The sequence below is a fragment of the Lissotriton vulgaris genome, chromosome 1_1, assembly GCF_964263255.1.
Source record: "Lissotriton vulgaris chromosome 1_1, aLisVul1.2, whole genome shotgun sequence".
Lineage (NCBI taxonomy): Eukaryota > Metazoa > Chordata > Amphibia > Caudata > Salamandridae > Lissotriton > Lissotriton vulgaris.
This window is the reverse complement of record NC_141685.1, coordinates 1,309,691,888-1,309,711,129: the sequence shown is the minus strand read 5'-3', so window position 1 is coordinate 1,309,711,129 and position 19,242 is coordinate 1,309,691,888. Positions and strand designations below refer to the sequence as shown.

At 44.5% G+C, this 19,242-nt stretch overlaps 1 protein-coding gene across 1 annotated transcript in view; it reads left to right on the top strand.

The window, feature by feature from the left end:
• CDK4 (cyclin dependent kinase 4) overlaps positions 1-19,242 on the top strand; it is a 270,619-nt gene that overhangs the window by 183,090 nt on the left and 68,287 nt on the right. The window contains exon 5 of the mRNA XM_086965649.1: positions 13,749-13,858. Coding sequence (XP_086821775.1) covers positions 13,749-13,858 — 110 coding nt within the window. The remainder of the gene's footprint in view (positions 1-13,748; positions 13,859-19,242) is intronic.

Below are 19,242 nucleotides of genomic sequence, written 5' to 3'. Positions count from 1 at the left end.
AGTAACTTAAACCTCTAGACTATCCAGCACTTTCCCTACTGTAGCACTTACCAGGAGTTGGAATAGTTACTTAAACCTCTAGACTATCCAGCACTTTCCCTACTGTAGCACTTGCCTGGAGTTGGAATAGTAATTTAAACCTCTACACTATCCAGCACTTTCCCTACTGTTGCACTTACCAGGAGTTAGAATAGTAATTTAAACCTCTACACTATCCAGCATTTTCCCTACTGTAGCAATTACCAGGAGTTGGAATAGTAATTTACACCTCTAGACTATCCAGCACTTTCCCTACTGTACCACTTACCAGGAGTTGGAATAGTAATTTACACCTCTAGACTATCCAGCACTTTCCCTACTGTAGCACTTACCAGGAGTTGGAATAGTAATTTACACCTCTAGACTATCCAGCACTTTCCATACTGTAGCACTTACCAGGAGTTGGAATAGTAATTTACACCTTTAGATTAACCAGAACTTTCCCTACTGTAGCACTTACCAGGAGTTGGAATAGTAATTTACACCTCTAGACTATCCTGCACTTTCCCTACTGTAGCACTTGCCTGGAGTTGGAATAGTAATTTACACCTCTACACTATCCAGCACTTTCCCTACTGTAGCACTTACCTGGAGTTGGATTAGTAATTTAAACCTCTAGACTATCCAGCACTTTCCCTACTGTAGCACTTACTAGGAGTTGGAATAGTAACTTACACCTTTAGACTAACCAGCACTTTCCCTACAGTAGCACTTACCAGGAGTTGGAATAGTAATTTACACTTGTACATTTCACAAAATTTTAATTATATATAACATGTGTTATTTATTATTGCTTATGCATGTCTTACGTATGTGTGTAGAAAAGTATATTTCACTTACTGGTAGTGTTTTGGTTATTTATTCTGAAAAAATTTGTTCTGGTTTTCTTGTGCTGGTTGTCGTGGAGGTTGGTCAAGTTTTGGTTTGAATGGAGACCTAAAACAAAGAAAAGTATGTTTGAAAATGTGTGACTTGTAATTTTAGAGGAGAATGATTTTAATTTTTTCTTCACAGGCATGAGACATCTTATTTAACTTTACTTTACTATGTTCTCTGCACTTTCTGTATACATTTATTTTTCATACTGAAGCTATGTTCAATAGTTTTTTTTATTTGCTGCAAGATGGTACAGTTTTCGAGACTTTTACACAGTTTGATCTTATTCGTTTTATTTATTATTTATTAACAATTTATATATACATTTCGCAATTTTTTTAAAACTTACTTTTTGATTTGGTATTTTGAGTAGTCGAAATGTGTCCTTTCCCTGGCTGTTCGTTTCTTTTTCTTACTTGGATTGGTCTGTTATTCTGAAACATTTTTAAAAAAAATATCATTTTATTTTAACCTGCTTAAAGTGATGTATGTTTTCCCTTTCAATAGTAGTGCTTAGTTTTATTTAAAATATTTAAATTACCTTTTAAAGCGGAGTTGTAATTTTTTATCTGTCCGTTTTTTAATGAAGAAATTATTTATATGTAGTATGTCTGTGAGGGAAAAAATTTTGTACAGTTTACTCCTACTGCGGCGTTTTACATTTTAAAAATAATAAACTAATTTTCAAACAATTAATGATGTACCTTATGTTTTCTTGTGAAAACGGGTCGCTTTCATAAAACAATGAAATGTACACGGATTTCGTGAGTAACCGTTTTGAATCGACTTCTAAAAGAAATATAATACATTATAAATCTATTAATACTACTGTATTATATTTGAAGCACGATTGGTTTTTAAGATTATTAATTTAAACATTTATGTATCATGTTATTTAGGACGTATTTACATAATAACGCATTAATCTCTATTCATTTTTAAATAAAGCAGAGATATATTTTTGAAACATTGCCTTTTAAAAATATATAGTTAATATTAAAATAGTAGCTTTTTTATTAACATAGCTATTATTTATGGTGTTATCGTTTTCCGTACATATTACTTACTTGTAAATAGTTCGTAGTCGTAGTATTATATAGTTTGGTATTATCGATAGGATGAAAGGGTCAAAAGTTCTTAGAGTGCAATTTCACGTCTGCTCTCTCGGGTAGTTGAGAATCAACTAATTTCAAAATGGTTCCTCACTACTATTTATAAGTTTGGTGTGGTATCGCAAAAATTATCATAAAAATATGCGGTCGAAATCGCATTAAATTTTACATTTATTTCTCTGAGAACATTTAATTTAAAAATTCATTTCATTAACTTTATATTCCGTAATGTTTGCCGTTTTGGCATCCATTTTGGTTAATATGTTGTCGTTTGAAATCATTGAAATAAGAGTAGGACTCATTAGTATGATACTTATGCAAAATGGCGTCCATGAAAACACTATATATGTTTCTTTTATACGAATATTGACATATTATGTAAAACCATATGTATCAATATATTTTTGAATCGTACTAAGTTAGTAGGTATATTGTTTTCATTTTTAGTTATTTAAATAGTTTTGAAAGTACTGTACTATCAAAATTAATACTCGAGTAATTATTTAATAAATAAATAAATTGAATTCGCTTTAATATGGCAGTTTTTCATGCCGTTTTTTTAATACACTTACCCACCCAAAACCCCTATTTTCCCTGCATCCCGTGCCAGGATTTATTTTACAAGAAAATTAAAAAATATATATTTATTGGTGAATTTTTTTTATAGGGTCAGTACGATTTTATTAAAAAATAATAAAAATTAATACTCGAGTAATAATTTAATAAATAAATAAATGAAAATCGCGTTATTATGGCAGTTTTTCATGCCGTTTTTAATACACTTACCCACCCAAAACCCCTATTTTCCCTGCATCCCGTGCCAGGTTTTATTTTACAAGAAAAAAAAAATATATATATTTATTGGTGAATTTTTTTATAGGGTCAGTACGAATTTATTAAAAAATAATGAAAATTAATACTCGAGTAATAATTTAATAAATAAATAAATGAAAATCGCGTTATTATGGTAGTTTTTCATGCCGTTTTTAATACACTTACCCACCCAAAACCCCTATTTTCCCTGCATCCCGTGCCAGGTTTTATTTTACATTGTAATTTTTTAACATATAAATGCGTTGTAATGGTACACGTTGTGAATTGTTGCGTTGTAATGGTACTTTTCCTATTAAAGTACTATTTTGCGTTTTAATAGTACTCGTTGTAATAACATGCGTTGTAGTAGTCTTTGCGTTTTAATATCCGCGTTGTAACGGTATGCGTTGTAATAGTATGCGTTGTAACATCATATATCCCATCTAATAATCAGGTGAGGTACTTAAATTGTAAGGCCAGTCTCCTCTTTTCTCCTTTCTTCCGTTTAAATGTTAATTTTCTGAGTGGTATGCTGCATTCTTAAATAGAACATGAAAGGGTGTGTTTTTAAGGTGGAAGATGGTGTTTATTTAATTTTAAACTGCAAACACGTTGAATTTGCGATGTCACGTTGCAATAGAAACAGATATTGGATCACTACGGTAGATTTAAACTAGCAACTCTGCAAGAAACACTGCCCGCTCTTATGTAGTATTAGCTATGAAGTAAGGACCACTGCTCAGGGAATACGCGCACTGTCTTCCAAGCAGATAGTACTTTGTAACCAAACTGAGGAACTCAGACACAATCTCAGTGCTGTCAACTCCTTGCAAAGTTAGAATTTGGCAAGTGAAGTCATTATGTTTGAATTCTCTCAAAAGGAAATATGCCACCAAGTGCAGAGAGTAGGGCATCTTATGACACACTGACATAAGGAAAACAAAACTTTTGGAGCAGAGGTCTTATCTTTAGTAAAGAACTAGAGAGTAGCACTGCAAGAACAAAGAAAGAATCTGATAGTCTCCTAGCAGCAGATTCCTTACCATAGATGTATCCCCAGCTGTCAGGCTGTATCCTGACTTTTTATCGTGAGCAGTCCCTCCGTGCTGATAGATGGCGGCCGCTCCGGAAGTGATGTTCGTGGTGCCTTTTATAGGTGCCACCTTTACACAGAGACATCCATTCTTTTCTTTCCGCGCCAGTTAGCGCAGATCCAGGAAGAGTTACTTACCCCTTAGTCATTTTTTTTTTCGAAGTTTTGTCAAAGTCTTTTTTGAAGTCTTACCTCCTGGTGTGGCAGAAATATCATCAAAGAAGGCTGTCTCTCAGCCTTTCGGTGCTGGTCACCAACAGATGTCTGTGACGGACCTACACATTGTTTGCCTCTAGTGCGTCGACTAGACTCTGACCCGAAGGTCTGTCCCAACTGACACAGCATTAATGCAAAGGCCTTGAGAAAGCGATCCCTCAAGCTTCAGACAGCTCAACGTGCGATGCTCGAGGTCCCAGTCGAGAGGAAGATCCTGAGAGCGGTTGCGGAGTCCGAGGTAGTCTTTGCACTCCAAGCCGTCAAGCCATTCGGGTAAGCCTTTTTCTGAATCATTTTTGTCCACCATAAGCGTGGAAGGGTATACTCAGATGTGAGTCCCTAGCTCATTGCACCATCAGGATTCAAGTAAGCCGGGCCGAAGACGGCTGAAATGCCAGAAACCGGTCCCCGGTAGCTTGTTTCCTTCTCAGCATAAGAATTGGCTTGGTAGTTTGGTCTGCCCTGTTCCCATGATGCACTGGGCCAGGGTCAGACTAATTTGCATATAGCCAAGTTCTGAGCTGGGATGGTGCAGTGAGCTAAAAAACGGTGATGGATCAAGCCCTGATCTTTGGACTGGGTAAGAGTGGTCTGCTTAATTCAGACACTCTGTTCATCACCACCCCTTTTTCTGAATCATTTTTGTCCACCATAAGCGTGGAAGGGTATACTCAGATGTGAGTCCCTAGCTCATTGCACCATCAGGATTCAAGTAAGCCGGGCCGAAGACGGCTGAAATGCCAGAAACCGGTCCCCGGTAGCTTGTTTCCTTCCCAGTATAAGAATTGGCTTGGTAGTTTGGTCTGCCCTGTTCCCATGATGCACTGGGCCAGGGTCAGACTAATTTGCATATAGCCAAGTTCTGAGCTGGGATGGTGCAGTGAGCTGAAAAACGGTGATGGATCAAGCCCTGATCTTTGGACTGGGTAAGAGTGGTCTGCTTAATTCAGACACTCTGTTCATCACCACCCCTTTTTCTGAATCATTTTTGTCCACCATAAGCGTGGAAGGGTATACTCAGATGTGAGTCCCTAGCTCATTGCACCATCAGGATTCAAGTAAGCCGGGCCGAAGACGGCTGAAATGCCAGAAACCGGTCCCCGGTAGCTTGTTTCCTTCCCAGTATAAGAATTGGCTTGGTAGTTTGGTCTGCCCTGTTCCCATGATGCACTGGGCCAGGGTCAGACTAATTTGCATATAGCCAAGTTCTGAGCTGGGATGGTGCAGTGAGCTAAAAAACGGTGATGGATCAAGCCCTGATCTTTGGACTGGGTAAGAGTGGTCTGCTTAATTCAGACACTCTGTTCATCACCACCCCTTTTTCTGAATCATTTTTGTCCACCATAAGCGTGGAAGGGTATACTCAGATGTGAGTCCCTAGCTCATTGCACCATCAGGATTCAAGTAAGCCGGGCCGAAGACGGCTGAAATGCCAGAAACCGGTCCCCGGTAGCTTGTTTCCTTCCCAGTATAAGAATTGGCTTGGTAGTTTTGTCTTCCCTGTTCCCATGATGCACTGGGCCAGGGTCAGACTAATTTGCATATAGCCAAGTTCTGAGCTGGGGTGGTGCAGTGAGCTAAAAAACGGTGATGGATCAAGCCATGATCTTTTAACTGGGTAAGAGTGGTCTGCTTAATTCAGACACTCTGTTCATCACCACCCCTTTTTCTGAATCATTTTTGTCCACCATAAGCGTGGAAGGGTATACTCAGATGTGAGTCCCTAGCTCATTGCACCATCAGGATTCAAGTAAGCCGGGCCGAAGACGGCTGAAATGCCAGAAACCGGTCCCCGGTAGCTTGTTTCCTTCCCAGTATAAGAATTGGCTTGGTAGTTTGGTCTGCCCTGTTCCCATGATGCACTGTGCCAGGGTCAGACTAATTTGCATATAGCCAAGTTCTGAGCTGGGATGGTGCAGTGAGCTAAAAAACGGTGATGGATCAAGCCCTGATCTTTGGACTGGGTAAGAGTGGTCTGCTTAATTCAGACTCTCTGTTCATCACCACCCCCTTTTTCTGAATCATTTTTGTCCACCATAAGCGTGGAAGGGTATACTCAGATGTGAGTCCCTAGCTCATTGCACCATCAGGATTCAAGTAAGCCGGGCCGAAGACGGCTGTAATGCCAGAAACCGGTCCCCGGTAGCTTGTTTCCTTCCCAGTATAAGAATTGGCTTGGTAGTTTTGTCTTCCCTGTTCCCATGATGCACTGGGCCAGGGTCAGACTAATTTGCATATAGCCAAGTTCTGAGCTGGGGTGGTGCAGTGAGCTAAAAAACGGTGATGGATCAAGCCATGATCTTTTAACTGGGTAAGAGTGGTCTGCTTAATTCAGACACTCTGTTCATCACCACCCCTTTTTCTGAATCATTTTTGTCCACCATAAGCGTGGAAGGGTATACTCAGATGTGAGTCCCTAGCTCATTGCACCATCAGGATTCAAGTAAGCCGGGCCGAAGACGGCTGAAATGCCAGAAACCGGTCCCCGGTAGCTTGTTTCCTTCCCAGTATAAGAATTGGCTTGGTAGTTTGGTCTGCCCTGTTCCCATGATGCACTGTGCCAGGGTCAGACTAATTTGCATATAGCCAAGTTCTGAGCTGGGATGGTGCAGTGAGCTAAAAAACGGTGATGGATCAAGCCCTGATCTTTGGACTGGGTAAGAGTGGTCTGCTTAATTCAGACTCTCTGTTCATCACCACCCCCTTTTTCTGAATCATTTTTGTCCACCATAAGCGTGGAAGGGTATACTCAGATGTGAGTCCCTAGCTCATTGCACCATCAGGATTCAAGTAAGCCGGGCCGAAGACGGCTGTAATGCCAGAAACCGGTCCCCGGTAGCTTGTTTCCTTCCCAGTATAAGAATTGGCTTGGTAGTTTGGTCTTCCTTGTTCCCATGATGCACTGGGCCAGGGTCAGACTAATTTGCATATAGCCAAGTTCTGAGCTGGGATGGTGCAGTGAGCTAAAAAACGGTGATGGATCAAGCCCTGATCTTTGGACTGGGTAAGAGTGGTCTGCTTAATTCAGACACTCTGTTCATCACCACCCCTTTTTCTGAATCATTCGGGTAAGTCTTGGCATGCTTCAACTTCATCTTGTCCGTCTGCTGACGATGGAGCATCACTCCAGGCCTCTGTCCACAGGTGAGCCAGTGCTGTCTCTGCGCCTCCCGATGTTTCCAGTCGGTGGAGCGCCCCTTCGCTCAACTTCAAGACGTTTGAGGCCATGGGCCTCGTATTTGAGTGGCCTGTTCCCTCTGGCACGCCTTTAGGCCCCACGGGTTTGGGAGGTGCCCTTACTGGATCCACACCAGCGGAGCTAGTTGAGCTTAGGGATCCATCCCAGTCGTGCCATGTGGACTGACGCTCCTGGCACCACCATCCCCATTAACATCCCCTGACACAGAGCTGGAGGGGTGTCGTCGGGTACCGACTTGGGGGTAAGACTCATGGAAGAATGGGAGGGGGCCACTGGACTCTGAAGAGCCTTATGGATCCTTGGACTGGTGTTGGGATCAGAGTGAAGCTAGTGGACTGGACACTTCTCCAGATACTGGCATGTTTTCTTCCCCTACAGTGACTACAGAGGAGGGAGCTTCATTCGCTATGGTGGTGTGAAGGGCAGCCTGAGGTCTGTACCTTAGTTTGCCCCCGGTGGCAGTCAAGGCTGATATCTTGACTGAAGTACTTCAGTCCGGGTGTGTCCCCTTCCAAACTGCTTTTCCCATTCAACAAAGCACTTACTGATGTCCTGCTCAACACAGGTGCTCTTGTGAACAGGACAATTGCCTGCTGCCCCACTCCAGGGGACCCCAAGTTCCTCACGGAATATTCTACTGCGGAGAGTTTGGTAGTCCAAGTCTCCACTTCACATGTAAATCCAGGCGCATTCCCAACTACCCTGCCGAAAATGAAATCCAAGAGGCTGGACAATTTAGGCAAGAAAATGTTTTCTTCCTCCAGCCTGGTTTTGCGCTTGGTGATCACTGCATGATTTTTGGGCCACTATTGCCATGCTCTGTGGGATACGGTTACGCAGGTGCTGCCACCGGTCCCAGAGGGTGCTCTCCCAGGCTGTTGCCGTCAGGACAATGCAGCTAAGTTCACCATTAGATGTAGACTGGACACCCCTTTCTCACTAGGCAGAGAGGTTTCGTCGACAGTGGCCCTGCGATGACACGCCTGGTTGAGAACGACTGGCTTTTTTGGGACGTTCTGACTTCTCTCATGGATATGCCCTTTGATGACTTTGGTCATCAAAGGGCAAGCACTGATAACGTCCCGTATGGATTACGGAAACGTGCTGCTCTTGGGTACATCTGAGAAAAATATTAAAAAGCTTCAGGTGTTACAAAATTCGGCAGCTCGCCTGGTCTTAAGGCTCCCCCGGCGAGCTCCATCTCGCCCCTCTCTTGTAGCCCTCCATTGGCTGCCCATCAGGAAGAGGATTGATTTTAAAGCTATGCTGTGGTGCCATAAAATAATTCATCACAGAGCTCCGGCCTACATGTCGGATTTGGCGACTGTCTATGAACCGAGCAGGTCGCTTAGATCTAAAGGTATGGGTCTGCTCAGAACCACACGCCCCAAAAAGGCCAGAATGGGAGGCAAATCCTTCCGGACTTTGGCGGCCAGGAAATGGAACCTTCTTCCTGCAGATATCAGGATGGAGAATAATGAAATCCTGTTTAGGAAGAAACTAAAAACCTGCCTCTTTACTTGGTGATGGGTTTTTCCTCTACTCCTTCTTACACTCTCTCCACAGCGCGGGGACACGCCGGGAGGCGTCACCAGGCGCTCTACAAGCTCCTTTAAATTAAATTAAATTAAATTTTGGTCTTTTTGGAGACCAGGCTGATTCGGCCCTGGAGCGCTGTAAGGACAGGAGGGCCACAACCAGGTCTTTGGGCCTTTCCATGGCCACTCTTCCCCCTCAATGCAGCCACAGAAGGGGCGTACTACTGCGTCTTTACCCACCCAGCCACAACGGTGTGCAAGCTTTCCAGTCTGTGTGGCCGTGGTACCTACCGGCCCTGTGCGTTGGGTGGCCAGCAGTTTGGTCAGTCCCCCCATCCCTCTACAGCTACAGCCTCCAAACACTCCTAGTCTGCACGTTTACCATCATGAGACCCAGTGGGTGACAGGACTTGCTAACAACTGCCCCACTGGCAGTCCATAACTTCGGACAGGTGTGATATGTATATTGTCCGAAGGGGCTGCGCCTTCCCCTTCGAGACTGCCACTCCCTCAATGCCACCTACGTGCGACAAGCTGACAAAGGATTTTGCTGAGACACTCTGAGGGTGCTGGGCCTCATGGCTCTTGCATCCTGCTGGTGACACATGCCTGTTGGCATATGCGGGCTCTGCATTAGGGCCTGAAGTACCAGTGGGTGCAACATCGGGGGAAATTTCTCCAGCATGGTCCAGATCCCGGAGGGCACTGCGAAAGATCTGCACTGGTGGTTAGCGAACCGCGTTTGGGTCAGCGGCAGACCCCTCTCCTTTCCCCAACCAGATCTCACATTAGGGACAGATGCTTCACTCCTGGGATGGGGTGGGCACCTGGGAGAGGTAGAGATCAGAGGACTCTGGTCTCTGGCGGAATCTGGACCCCCACATCAACCTGTTGGTGCTCGGCGCGATCCAATTGACATTAATAGCTTTTTAACCTCCATCCAGGGAAGGCGGGTTCAGGTGTTCACAGACAATACCACCACCATTTGATTCTGAAGCAAACATGGGGGTGTTGGGTCGGAGACCCTTTGTCAAGAGGCCCTGCATTTCTGGATATTGGTGGAACAGCAGGGCATATCCCTGGTGGTTCAACATTTGGTGGGTTCGTCAAACGCCAGAGCGGATAAAATCATCCAAAGATTCCTCGCAGATAACGAAAAGCATCTTCATATGGAAGTGGAGCTAGGTCTCTTTCAGCAGTGGGGAGAGCCAAGGTTATATCTGGTCATCCATGATGAGAAAGTGCAATGTCAGCAGTTCTTCGCACTGGAGTTTTCACAGTGGCTCTCTGAGATGCTTTTTGTCTAGAGTTGAGCTCAGGCTCCCCTTCCGCATACACCACTCCTGCCCAAAGTTCTCAAGAAGATCAGGAACGACTACACCCAAGTCATCCTTGTGGTTCTGGATTGGGCATGAAGAGTCTGGTAACCTGGGCTGTTGAGCATGGCCATCGATCCTCGGATCCTGCTGCCCCGAAGGGTGGGTTCTCCACCTGAACCGGTCAACGCACCACCTTCTTGCGTGGAGATTGAGCAGTGACAGCTTTCAACCTTCCTCCCGAAGTCTGTGACATTATCTTGACAGCCAAGTGTGCCTCCGCCAAAAATGCTTATGCCTGCAGTTGAACAACATTTGTGGCATGTTGTACAGAAATGTATCCCCTTTCTGCCACCCCCTTTCTCAGGTTCTCCTGTTCATCCTTTTTCTTGCCCAGCAGGGCTCTGCTCTGGGCACTCTGAAGGGCTAGCTCTCTGCCATTTCAGCTTTTCTGCAGTTGCCTGATCAGTCATCCCTCTTCAAATCCCCTATTGTAAATAGGTTTCTGAAAGGTTTAGAACATTGGTTTCCGCTATCTCCCTTGGTTATTCCCCAATGGGACTTCAATTTCATCCGCACTTCCCTTATGTGCCCTCCCTTTGAGTCTCTGCACACTTGTCCACTCAGGCTCCTTACCATCAAGTCTGCCTTTCTGGTTGCAATAGCATCTGTCCAGAGGGTCAGTGAGCTTCAGGCCTTTTCATCCAAATCTCCTTATTTTCACATCTACCCAGACAAACTGGTGCTTCGTACAAGGGCTTACCTTCTTCCAAAAGAGGTCAATCTATTTCACGTAGGCCAATCGATCACTCTGCCTACTTTTTACTGTCCTCCTGATCCCTTCAAAGAAGAGGAGCGGCTTCACCATCTGGCCCCATAAAGATGTTGTTATTCAACATTGATCGCACATACGAGTTCTGGGTGGACGACCACCTCATTGTGGTGTATGTTTGAGTGAAGAAGGGACAGGTCGTACAGAAAAGGACCATCTCATGATGGATCGTACTCTGAAACAAAATCTGCTGCACATTGGCTAACATGCAACCCCCTGACATTGAGGGGTAGTTGTTGGCTAGAAATCAATCTATTTTTGCAGCGTGAATCTTTTCTGGATTCACATGCTGTGCATTATTCCGCAATCTAGTGTGTGGATCTGGAATTGTTTGTAATTCTTTTTTTTTTTTCATGCACTTTGACTGAATGTGCCCGGGTTCCTGCCTACCAGGTACCCAGGGTCTATGTTCCTTCCGTAAACTGTACAGTTCCAAAACCCCATTGGTAACTCTTTGGCCACACGCAAGTCCCTTGTAAGAGGTACCCTAGGTACCAAGGGCACTGTGACCGAGGAAGGAATCTAAGGGCTGCAGCACTTATTGTGCCACCCTTGGAGGCCCTGTACCTTAACACACGCACACACACACACACACTGCCATTGTAGGTTGCGTGTTTTGGTTCTGAGCAAAGTAAAGAGTCGACATGGCACATCCCTGTGTGCCATACCTTCAATCCTCTGCCCTGGCATAGGTAAGCCATCCCTCTAGCTGGGTGCACTATACCAGTGGTGAGGGCACAGGTGCATGCACCCTGTATCCCTACAGTGTCTAAGTCTATTCTTAGACATTGCAAGTGCAGTAAACCCATAAAGAGTATATGGTATGGGAGTTTGTCATTACAAACTCCACAGCACCTTAATGGCTTTACTGAAAACTGGGAAGTTTGATATTAAACTTCTTAGTACATTAAACCTGCACTGATGCCAGTGTGGGATTTAATGATAAATGAACTCAGAGGGCAACTTGGAGTGTCCTGGCTGGGTGGTTGCTCGCCAGCTGCCATCACCAGACATGCTTCTGGGCCGAGAGCCTTCTACACTCGGGGTCCTGAAATAAAGCGCATCCTGGGACAAGGTGCCAATCCTCCTACCCCAGGATAGGTTGGGTCCACAAAGGGGTAGCTTGAAAGGCCTGCCGCCTTTGTGCGCTACCCCAGCCATTTGCTGCTCCCAGCAACTGGCCCCCACCGGTTCTGACCCCCACTTTGGGCAGGAGAATCTGTGAGAAAACCAAGTTGAGAGGTGTGCCTACCTTTGCCAACCCCACCCCTCCGGTGTAGAAGCCGAGGTGAAGCACAACTCTCAGTCCCTGCCATCTTGAAGATGGGGGACCCAGCAAACCAGAGCAAGGCTTCTGCCCTCCCTACCACTGGAGGGGGCCAGAAGGGGGGGGGGTGTCCCCACCCCAAGGAAGGGACACATTGATCCCAAACTGTACCTACCTGTAACGCCCCTAAATTTAGTTGTCTAGAAGCAACCCTGAACCTTGCCTCCTCAGAGACGAAGAATCAAGAAGAAGGACCAAAACGCCATGCTGAAGGAAGAATAGGAGGACACCAACTGACTTTATCCCAGCCCTACCGGCCTGTTCCGACCTCGACCTGCTACAGCGAAATCCCAGTGTGTCATGCAGCCAGCAGCCCCCAAGAACCCAGAGGACCTGTCCTGCCTTCTCCAACCAGACTTTGTCTCCCGTGAGCACCGGATTTGCTTACCCACTGACTCTGGCTCCAACCAAATCCACAAGTCTGCACCTGATGCCCACGGCCCGAGTTTGAGTGGCTCAACACCACGAGGAGGTCTCCCCGGTGATCCTGACCAGGGATCTGGTGACCCCTGAACTACCTCAAGTCTCCAACCTATGCCTGCAGCCCCTTTCTTACTCAATAGTAACTTTAAAGTAATTCCAACTGTTTTATGAACAAGTGACTTGCCTGTAACCAATCCAATTGCATTCAACTGCATTCAAACTATTTAACTGCATTATTCTTGCAAAGTACTATTACACTTACCTGTATCAAGCCTGGCTTGGTTCTAGAAAATAAAATACAACTAAATAAGATTTGTATACAAACAAATTGGTCTGAGTTCAGTGTTTGAGTGTGTGACATCATTTCTTGCCTGAGTGGGTACAATAAATGATTAACACTACCCTCTGATAAAGCCTTACTGCTCGCCCACACTACCACAAATAGAGAGTAAGGTATTATCTACTTTAGCCTCTGCCTACCTTTGGGGAGCCACTGGACTCTGTGCACACTACCTTACTTTGGTATAGTATATACAGAGCCGGTTTCCTACACAAGGGACCCAGCTGGTCTTCTTTTTCTTATTTTGGTATATTTCCGGAGATTTATTTTCTTAAGCGATTATAAAGGTTTCACTTTTGCTAATGCTTCCATACTCTTTTTGATACCATAGCATTTATTTTCCCCAATTCAAAACTTGTGTTTTTTGTTTTGTTTACTGTACCTAACTGAGTAGCCTCACACAACAGGTGACCATTCACTTGGACAGTAGCTAACCCTCAAAGAGATTTTAATTGTCATGAAGTAAGTGGATTCTGGACACATCTACCGGGCAGTTTGAGCAACAAAGTTGGTAATAGCTTATTAGCATTTCAACACCAGGATGTTTGAGGAGACGAAATGTTGCTTTGAAATGTTGACTGGTGTGCTTCCTGCCTGTGATTTACTGTCAATATTACTTTGCAGGTGGTCACTCTATGGTACAGAGCACCTGAAGTACTGCTCCAGGCAACATATGCAACCCCAGTGGACATGTGGAGTGTGGGCTGTATATTTGCAGAGATGTTCCGACGGAAGTGAGTACCTGTTGCTGAAACATTATTTTGAAGTGAATCTGATGGCTCCTGCAATTGATTTGTCTGGCATTGGCTTTTGGAGTTCTTGATCCATTGTTTACTGGTTTCTGTAGCCCTTAAATCTATAGTAGCCACCTCGCAGCATCTCATCAGTGTTTCCAGTTCTGGACTTTACAGTTACAAATCGTTGGCAACGCGTGTGTTTTTTCTAATTAGTTCACATGATGCAACCATATTTTCAATACACAGAATGCATTATATTGTTAAATGACAGCCCAGCTCTGAAAATGGTGTCCTTTAAGTAAGGTGGGGGTACTCTGTGGGAATCGGATTTCACTCTGTTATGTTAGTATATTTTGTCACTATTATATTGGAGGATGGGTGAGAAACTATATATTGTTCTTTGTGGCACAGCCATAGCCTACTATTGCTCGAAGAGCCTCTATTTTAACGCGAAAGTTAAGGTTTCGTAAATTGTTTTATATAATTGTGTACAATGTTTCTTACACATGGAAACTTGAATCTCCTGTTAAAGAATGTTGGACCAGGTTGATCGGAATCGGAATCTATCTTTACAAAATATGTGCACAAATGTGTCCATGGGGTTTGTATTCTGCATTGGATCTGAATTACGAGCAGTGGGGGGCATACACTGCGCGCGGTGTCTACTATGGTGCACATTATGGTTCCATGTCAAAGTAGAAAAGTGACCCCAGCTCTGGAAAAAAATGTGGCAAATCAATTTGGTGTCTCATCGTGTGCATTAAAATTATTCATTAAGTGAAGGTAGACCTCTCCTCCCCTTGGTGGTTGCCTGGGGAGTTCCTCCCCTGGCCCATATTAGGTGTGCTCTGTACACGTTACTACAGTATTCTATATGTTGGTACTTGGACAAGATCATGTTAAGCATGACCATATTCCTCGGTAGGGCGCTCAACTTTTTATTAAGCTTTTGGTCTCATCGTGCACAGCTAGTTATTTATAGATTTCTCCTCACCATACAATTACACAACAGTGGATGGCCCATTTGTAAAGTGAGCCGGAAGGGGGCCCACAACACTCGTGCTGGGCCTTCATGTCAGTGCATTGAAGTAAAGTAACAAAATAACACGTGCGTCTCTTCCACTTTAAGCTTATGGAGGGTGGTTAGCAAAGAAGGAAAAAGATTGAGCTTTTAAGAATTGTGTTGACCTTCATTCACCCCTGACCTCCACACCACCTTCCACTCACCTCTCAACTTTACAGCGAGCCCTCCCCTCCGCTTTGCTTCCAACCAGCACCTCGTTTGGCATGCCTGGGTCAAAAGCCTCACTGTACACATCTCTGACAGTTTAATAATATTATACATAGTTCAGGTGTGATGTCATAAAAGTACATCTTTAATCTGTCTCTTTTTATAAGAGAATTCCGCGACTCCCCCGTAACCAAGGCCTACAGAGCTGTGCATCCTAGCTGTAACGTTTCAACGTAGTAGAAATGGTATGGTTATCATCCATAGAATGAATTAGAAGGCCGTGCAGTGATACTTTGTACAACCATTGATTGGGTGGAGGAGGGATGGGGGGGGGGGCGGTTATCGCAGAAACCCAGCTGCACAGAAATGCCTGTTGGGCGAACGTTATGCTGAATAGATTCCACGGGACTGGAGCTGTCTCGGACAGACCGACGGCGCCCCCGCCAGTACAGCTGCCTCTCCGCCCGATCACCTTGGGTGCCCACAAGAGGCTATTTCAATCCCAGTGCGCTGCCAGCAGGGCCGCGCGGTGCACTTGGCCCCAGCGCACGGCTTTGATCGCATTTCTGTGCAAGAATTCCATTGTTCACACAATCGCTGCCAGTCCTGTGGAATTTCCCCTGACTCATACCTTCCTTCCAGCACCTTTTGGGGGCAGTTTTTGTGGTGGGGTTGCCGAGAAGTCAGGGTGGCTGTAACAAGTCATTTCCACAAGGCAAATGAAAGTTTTCGAGTATTGTTTCTTTAAAAGCAAAACTTTGTCAAATGTTTTCTATTTTTTCAGGTTATTTGTGTACCTACTGCAAGAGGCTCTAGGAAAGGGGTTGTCTCTGGGTATCCCCCCATGTGCCCGAGTACAACTGACAGCCTGACACTCAGTCGGTCAGTATCATGCATTGTCCAGAGTGAGGATACCTGGCACTTCACTTTTCTGTGGCCTCTGCCTCTTTATACCCCCCGACAGTCATTGCTGAGGTCGTGACCTTTTCTCTTAGTTTTGAAATAAAGACTTTCTGACGTATCACCTACTTTACTGTCTGGTTGATACTAGCTAGCTAAATATTGGAAAGTGTGTCAGGACATCAGCAGTTGCGAAGCTTTCATCATTCAAAAATCCACAACATTCTTGGTCGCAATGGCAAATATTAACCTATATATTGCTCAATTTAATTACTGTAAAGTAACCCGTGGTTACATTGTCCTGAATCACTAGACAATCACAACGGCAACGGCAACACCAGCCACATGTATATTTTCTAGGTCTTGTGGCCACCCCAGCACTGCGCCCAAACAACATTTTGCGCGTTCGAAAATCGTTGCAGTTTTCCATAAAAGACAGAGAACGATTGCAAACAAATTCTGAGGTAGGAAACCAACAACGTAAGTGCTTTAAAGCTCAAAGCCTAAAAAGAGTTCGAAAATCCGAACCGAGAACCCCCAAAAACATGATTGAAACTTGATGTTCTTAAAGAGAATAAAAAGGTCCGAATCGAGCATGTCCTCATAGGAGTGGCGACTAACATTAGAAGATTTTTCTCTGGTAGGGTTTAAGAAAATATTTATGAATTCAATTAGTGGATGTATGCCAATGCCTCCCAGCAGAAGAGGCAGAGACAAAACTAATAGTCTAATGAATTGAGGACCTGTCACTGAAGGAACAGGAGTACTTGGAATAAAAGGAGGAAATCCATGCATGGGGTAGAAGGAGTTTGTCAGACTTGATTGGCCGTGCAGCTTTGTGTTTCTTTGAGAAGATTTGAGCTTCTACGACAGCCATGAGTCGTTCCCCCCCCCCCCCCCCCCCACAATAGAGGGGGGACCAAATTAGCATTTTTGACTCCTTCGGCTAAGGGCGTTTTAGCAGGTTGTGGGACACAGATATTTCTCCTTCTGTGCAGTGAATAAAAGCAGGGCGCTAACTGGAAAGAATGAGGGAGACCCACACCTCTCTGTGCAGGGACTGAGCTCTAGGCTCTGTTATCCGCCCTCTGACAGCAGCGCAAGGTTACTGGTCTCAGCCTCGTGTTCTTATCTGCTTGTTCTGCATTCCGCACGGGGTAGATTTTGAGAGCAGCGCAGCCATTTCCATCTCGTTTTGTAAAGTTATTTGTTAGCGTTCGTTTTATGCTTAAATTGCATTTTTTAAACACTATTAGTTCCTCATGAAATGATTCCTCTTTTTGGTGTCTTTAATTATCGACTCTTGTTTTAAACTTGAAAAGTGCTTTATGGCAGAGAGGAGTGGGGAAGACCCCAGAAGTCTAACAGCGTGAACCTCCACGAGATGGCCTTGTGGAAAAATTGAGTAAGCTGGTAAAAGCGGTCTTTGTACTTTACAACAACAGATACATTATCCTACTTTGCAGGGCACAAGTCCTAAAAAACAGAAGTGGGGGGACTAACCTAGTTAATCAGGATGCAAGTGAAAGTGCAATGATTTTAATTAATTGTGAAAATAAATTCTTACTTACTTACTTAGTATGCAAGTGAGATCACGGCTCGTGACATCACAACGCGTGATATCACAGGAAGTGGCATCACAAGGAGTGATACCATATCTTAAGTCCTCACATATATGTTTAACATGTCTGTCAAGAGTACATTGGAGCACATTTCAAGTATACATGCAAACCCTCCTGATTTAGGCAGAAGATTCACACTTTTGTAAGCTATACATAAAACAATGTTGCCTTTTGTCAGCGTAAACTTCCTCTACCCATAGTGCTTTACAAGAAAAAATATTGATGTTTAAATTATTACAGCCTCTCCTCAGGGGTAGTAAGCAATATATAGATGCTATTTATTTTGTGTAAATACTGGGAAAGACCAACAAATCGGACTTCTTACAGTGCATGCATATCTCCTGAACAAAGTGAAAAGCTGCCTCCACGGTGGGAGCTTTTGTTTCCCCTCTGCTGCATTTGCTGCTAGGTGAGAGGCTCCTGACGGCTGCCAGCCAGGAGACTTGAACAAAAAGAGGCCTGATGACCCTTCAAATTCGGCCTTTGTTATGGGCCCAGCAGGAGTCAGAACTCAGAAACAAGAAAGCCTCCTTCCCGCCAGCACGTTGTTGTGGATTGAAAACAGACAACAAGGTGATGGTGCTGCTGAATGTGACTCTGTGTTTGAAAATTACACCGGGACGAATGAAGCATATTTTTCAGTGGGGCCCAACGTGGATGCCATCCACCCACGTGTAGCCCCGACTTGTGGCCTGCTACTTTGCCTAAATATATGCATGCAGCGTGGAGATCTCAGACTTGAATCCAAGCACAGCTTACTCTGCCTTTAGATATTATATCCAAAGAGCAAAAAGGATACTGGAGTACATATGAATCCAAGTCTTATACCCACCAGTCTTTACACTCCTACGTGACACTGCATTCAACCATGAAGATGCTTTTTATCTACCCTGGCTAATAGTGTCCTGGGTGCAAAGTACATTGTTTTAGAGGGATTCTACCCTCATTTACTTGTTTGTTTCCAGGAGCTTCACTTTTATGATGCATGTGCTGGTGATATCTGAGTAACTGCCTTCTGTTTGATCCTGAGTGCTAAAATAAGGGTCTCTACTGACACAGTTGCCTGATACTGAAACCCAAAGTAATGAAGACGTAGGCTGTGAGGATTGCATGCATATTGCTGCATGCTCGGCAAAAGCATCCAGCAAATACCCTTAACTCCCGTGCTTCAGTCTTTTTCACGGACATTGGACCCTTGAAAAGCCCTATTGCAGAGGCTTCCACGGGTGTGTAATTGTTGGACCTGACTCTATCTACAGGGTTGTCCCTAAACGTCTTGACTTCCTCCTCCTATTTTTCTGACTTTCTTTCTGTTGGTGGTAGGACTCTGGGCACTACTGCTTGGCATATTTGGTTTACTTGTAAGTCCCTTGTAAAGTGGAATACCATATACCCAGGGCCTGTAAATTAAATGCTATTAGTGGGCCTCCAGCACTGCATGTGCCACCTACTGAAGTAGCCTTTCAAAGCGGTCTCAGGCCTGCCACTGCAGGGCCTGTTTGCAAAGTTTACTGCTACATTGACATGACATTTAGATCTACATGCCAAGCCTTAAACTCCCCTTTTATTACAGATACGTCACCCCTAAGGTTGGCCATCGGTAGTCCTATATGAGGGTGCTGTGCGAG